At 29.4% G+C, this 6,000-nt stretch overlaps 1 protein-coding gene across 1 annotated transcript in view; it reads left to right on the top strand.

Annotated features, from left to right (window-relative positions):
- LOC129225223 (uncharacterized) overlaps positions 1-3,886 on the top strand; it is a 79,294-nt gene extending 75,408 nt beyond the window's left edge. Inside the window, exons 23-24 of the mRNA XM_054859796.1 lie at positions 3,412-3,447; positions 3,557-3,886. Coding sequence (XP_054715771.1) covers positions 3,412-3,447; positions 3,557-3,657 — 137 coding nt within the window. The 3' untranslated portion in view covers positions 3,658-3,886. The remainder of the gene's footprint in view (positions 1-3,411; positions 3,448-3,556) is intronic.
- Positions 3,887-6,000: the final 2,114 nt, after the last annotated feature.

Here is a 6,000-nt window from a genome sequence, read left to right on the forward strand (position 1 = left end):
AAGAACGAAAAATGTGCAATTACTGCCCTTTACTTGCACACGGCAGAATGGACATATTTATGCAAAACAAATTGAAATCTTTCAACAACCAGTCATATTGAGCTATTCTCTAATCAAGAACTTAGGTTTTAATGAATGAATACAGTATTTTAACTATTAAAAAATAATAAACAGGGTGGTGACAGGAACTGTGAAAAAAAGTTCCCTGACTTTTCCCTGATTAAGTTCACCAAATTTCCCTGATTTACGTTACCAATGATAATGGTTTTCTTTCTTTGCTCTACTTGAAATCCATTGTATGTTTGTATGTATAAAATGCAGTATTTTAAACGTTTTAAGTTGTGTAAAGTTGCTGAACTAAAGATATATTTTAAAAAGATGCTACTTTTTTAATAAAGTGGTTAAAAAGAAAAAAAACCAAGACAATTTTTTTTTGGGGGGGGGGACCTACAAAACAGTATATTAAATTTTTATACAATGGAAAGATTATAGAAAATTAAAAAAAAAAAACTTTACTTCCAGAAACCACTTAGCATAAGAATTTTAAGAAACTATTAAAATTGCTCTTAAAAACATATGTGTTTTTATGATAGAACTAAAAAGTAATTGAAATTATTTTGAACTAAGTTTTCAAACAGTATAATAATTGTTGCAAGAATAACAAATAATAGTGAAAGAATAGAATTAATGTAGTTATTCTTATATAACTAATTGACATATTTATGCAAAACAGATGAAACCATTTGACATCCATTCATAGGGAGCTTTTCTCTAATCAAGAACATAGGTTTTAATGAATGAATACAGCATTTTAACAATAAAAAATAAAGATATTTACTTAAATACACAAGTTAACTCTATTTCAAATAATTTCAGTATGCAACGAAAAAAAATCTTAGATTGCTTTTGTAAAAAACAACTTTGAAATGCAAGAAAAAAAAAAGCAATTAGTTAATATCAAAATATATAAAAGAAGAATACAACTTGGTTATAAGAATTACTTAAGTCTGAAGAAAAGAAAACCTTTATAATCTGCGGTGACAACAAATAGTATAACGGCAAAAATCAAAGTTTTTTTTATAGAAAATTCAATTTTAGCAATTAAATTAAAAACCCGAAGAAGTAATAACTTTTAAGCTTTTATAGTATTAATTCAAAAACCAAAGATTTCTTCTTGAAATCTTGATTACAGTATTTAATTACTTCGAGACAATGGAATAAAGGCAAAGGAGCTAAGGCATTAAGGAAGGCTTCCTCTTTGCCTGTATGGTTGTTTATTTTACGTAGCATTGAAAGCGTAAAAGGAAATTTCAACCTAGGTAAAATAAACAACCTAACACACACAGAAACAATTTCAGGAAGTTCATCCTGTGGTTAATAAGTAAGATTCAATACTTTGACGTTGAGGAAAAAAGATGCACAAATATGCGGCAGTGTATAATCGCACCTCATTAATTTTACTTTTTTTTTGAACAGATAACTGGCGGAAAATGCGTAGGGAATTAGAGTACTTAATTTTGTAAAGCAAAAAAAAAAAAATTCTTCATAAAATCAATTTTCCCTGATTTTTTGTTATTTTTTCAAAATTCCCTGATTAATAAAGTTCCCTGACTTTTCCCTGATCTCCCTGATCTGTCGCCACCCTGATGTACTTACCTCTAATAAAATTGTCCATTAAGCAGTTCAAATAAAGAGCTAATTTTCTTCTGAGACAAATAGCATCAACGGACTCGATGCATAAGATGTCACCGAGGGTCCTGTAGCAGACAAAAGTCTAATTTTCCGGTGTCCATTAACACATGTATTTTTGAAGCTTAAAAACTCTTCTATATAAAAAAAAGCTACCTTTTGAAAGTTTTAAACTTGGAAATGTGGTAAAGGAATGACAAATCACTTATTTGGTATGAAATTCTTTTTTTTAACCATATTTTCCTCATTTTAAGCATCTTGGTTTGTAGCAGAAAGTCAGTGAAACCTTGCATTTTCCTTTTATCTATCAATTTTTTCAACATCGTTCACACACTCGTAAGTCTGAATAAACGATATGCATGTTCATTTACTGTCTTAAGTCCAATAGTTATTAAATTAAACATGCTTCTTTGATGCTATTAACACTGAATCAAAACTCACAGACGAAAATTTAAGTAAACCAATTCAGGTTTACTGGTCAACTTGGTATATGTGGTGTACTTAAGGATAATTTTTGTGTTATTTTAAGGCCTCATTCATGTGTATTTTACGCAAATGAATGTAGTCACTGAGAGGGAAAAAAAAGGAGAAATGCTGATATACGAAAACTAAAATATGGCTAGGTAATAAGAGGCACAAAGAGAAAAAAAAAGTATAAAAACAGCGGTTTTATAAACAAAGTTGAAATGCATAAACCCAAGGGCTCCTTACAGCAGGACATACTGGAAACCTGCTCGAATGAGTTGAAGTTTGTTGCATTTATATTTAACAGTATAACATATTAAAGTGAAAGAAACAGTAAGTATCATGTAAGAGCAACAAAACATTTCATTACGACTTCAAAAAGGATTGAATTTAAACCCAAGCATTCGAGCTCATAAGAAATATGATGGACTGTGCATTTATCAGGACTTGAGTCTCTATGGGTCTGAAAAGTTACATCTTACTATGATTGTTACTGACACATATTTTCCTAAAATATGAAGTTCCCCACTAGGACGACATTACTTCAGTTGCAGCTAGATCTTCCACTGATGCAATAGAGAAGCAAAAGTACAAAAAGTACGAGTACTGCTTTCTCTGAGTCTGTAAGTTGTTACAGTTGGCTCTCTGTTTAACGACTTTCAAGAGACCACAAAAAATTGTCCTTAAGTAGAAAGTGTCCCTAAATAGAATGCTTTTATAACTATAGTGGACCATCTGGGACCGTGAAAAGCAGTCATTAAATAGAGAAAGTCATTAAACAGAGATCCATCTGCACTTACAACTTACATGTACTTTTACTACTTATAACTCAAAACTTATGCGCAAGACTGAAATCTCATTTGATTGATTTTGTACAGCACAACACGATGTTGTCTGTTTAGTTTTTTTCATTCTGTGGTCTTCTAGCATTAATTTTTTAAACCTTCCAGATTATAGAAAGGTATTATAATTTTTAGCTGATTTTAAGTCATAACGGAAAGAAAATCAACAATGAACAATATTATGAAAAATTGTAACTCACATATCATCTATTTTCCTTAATTAGAAATAAAAAATCAATGATAAAATAGAAATGTTCTTTCTAAGCAAGATGTGATGATGAGACATTTCTATTTATCAGCAATTTTTTTTCATGCATTTTTTTTTTTAAATTTATTTTTGTTGTGTGTGTGTGTGTGGGTTTTTTTTTTTTTTAAATCTGGAAGCTTAATAAAAGAAATTTTCTTTTCTTTACAGCTAAACCATTTTTTGCTTCGCCAGCATACAGTAACAGTAAGTATAAATTAAATTCACATTAAGAAACATTTAAAGATATTCATACTCGTAAGTTTGAGTGTAGCAAAATTAGAGCTTAAAAATTTAATACTCTTATTTCTTTTAGGCTATACCGGAGGAATTGCTTTCCTTTGTTTCTTAATTGGTGGAATAGTAGGAGCAGGAGTCATTTTCCTCATCGCATACATACGAGTTAACAGACGATGATGATTTCTTCAGCCTTAAATTGAGCCTCACCACTAGGGATGTGAAAATCAGTGTATAAAATGAAAGTTCTTTTCATAAACTGTTTTACTGATGAACACCAATTTCTGTACATACTCAAATAGTGGAAGAATTCTTTTTAACTTATTATGTTCTGAAAGAGATCAATGTTATGTTTTTTTGTGTAGAACTCCAGGTGGAAATAAAAGTCCTCCGTATAGTGTTGCATGAAGAGATGTTTCAACCACTTATGTCAATGAGATCAAAGCTCATAATGAAGTTTTATTCTTAAATGGAAAATAAACATGAAATTTGTAATTTGGGAGACTACTTTCAATAGAGCAAAGACCATAAAATTTTCAATGAGAATCTTTCACTCTGCAGATCATTCTGATATTTTAAGGTACAAACAAATTAAACTAATTTATGTCTATAGAAGATGTAATTAAATTAAAAAAAAATACATTTACAGGAAGAAACTCAAATACCATTCATTTGGAAAACATTATTCCAAAATAATAATAATAATAATAATAATAATACAACTGTGATAATTAAAGAAAAATGCATCAAAGATTTAAAAATTTATTTTCAAAAAGGAATATTAAAAAACAAAGTTTGAAAACTATGTTTGTGTTCAGTTCCAGTTGAAAAGGGATGTGTAGAACATATTTGTGATAAATTTATTGTAAATACAAAAAAAAAAAAAAACACACAATAACACTATTGCACAGACTTGACTGAAGACAATCAAAAGTCAGCCAATTTATCTTTAAAAAAAATTAAATAAATACCACTTAAAATGATTGGAATGTTAAATAAAAACATATAATTGATTTTGACATTTTTCAGAGTGCTCAAATTTTACAAAAAAAAAAAATTAGTTCTTCTCCTAGCATTTACTCAACCCTAAGACTGTTCTGACCGATGGCATACATTAAGATCAGCAAGTACATCAAGACCACCTAAACAGGGCTCCTAAGAGACTTTTAGTTTGTCTCTAGCAGGGTTCGTACTCAATTTCAGAAATAAAATGAAGGAGTTTTGGAGGAGTTTTGAAGGAGTAAAAGGAGATTTTGAAGAAGTACTTGAACTGTCCTTAAATGACATCACATTTTTTGACCCCCTTCTCTTTTGTCCCAAAGTGTCATACTTCACCTAACTCCTCCTCTTGTCACATGTCACATTTTCATAAACATATAACCCTTTTTACAATATCGTCACTACGATTTACTAAACAATAGTTTTTTTTTTAACACAATCACTTAATATAGTACATCTACTAATGTATTTTTAAGTATTTAAATAATAATTAGACAAACTGACTTTTGCTACTGAGAAAGTGGTGGAGGGAAAAGCAACAATCATAATACTTGAAAAAATAGCCAAGCACTATTTAAGCATGTTTTAAGTAACTTATGAAATGTCTTAGTCATATAATATTTTCATCTTCAACTTTAGCGACTTCTATGCTCAATTTGTAAATCACATCTCTATGAAAAAAAAAAAAAAAATCCAAAATTAATACATTAAAACTGTAACCATTGCCCTTGTGTTGATGTTAAGTTGCTGATCGAAGTATTTTAAGTCAATGTCATAGAGGAGAACTATGTAGTCTTGAACTAAGAAAGGAGTTTTGAAGGAGTTAAAACTAAAATGAAGGAGTTTGAAGGGCCCTTCAAAAAAATTTCCTAAATGAAGATGTATTGAAGGAGCATACGAACCCTGTCTAGGGAGAAAAAGATACTTTAAATATAAAAAACGGAGAATGAAGAGAAACCTGAATCTTAACTTCTAAAAGTTAAAATTAGGGATACACTTATTAATCAGCAGTAATTGGCCACTTACCTGATTATTTATAATTGGTCACTTTGTCAATTTTAACTGATTAATCGGCTGAAAAATTATTTTTTTAATTAAAATTGCTACTGCCTAGAACAAGAAAATATGCTCTATAAATTTATCATAACAACCAATAGGTTCAAACTCTAATTGTTGTGCACCCATTTGATTCAAAATTTACAAATTATTGTGGAAGAGATATAATCAACACATTCATACTTTTTTTAGAAAAATTTACAAATGAATAAAAGAGGTCACAGAGATAATTCAAAATGGAAATGAAATTATAGGGGAAAAATGAACTTTTAGGGACTTGAAACTAAAAAAAGGATTTTCATAGAAAAAAGGGACCAGTTGGGAGCACTGTTGGAGCTTAATGATCTGTGTTCAAGGCTGGGGTTGTAAATATATAAGTATATATTATCACAAGACTGAACAAACAAAAAATCATAGCATGAACAAAAGTGAATTCATTTAAAATGGAACATAATTTAAACATTAAGA

This window comes from Uloborus diversus, chromosome 6 (genome assembly GCF_026930045.1).
Source record: "Uloborus diversus isolate 005 chromosome 6, Udiv.v.3.1, whole genome shotgun sequence".
Taxonomy (NCBI): domain Eukaryota; kingdom Metazoa; phylum Arthropoda; class Arachnida; order Araneae; family Uloboridae; genus Uloborus; species Uloborus diversus.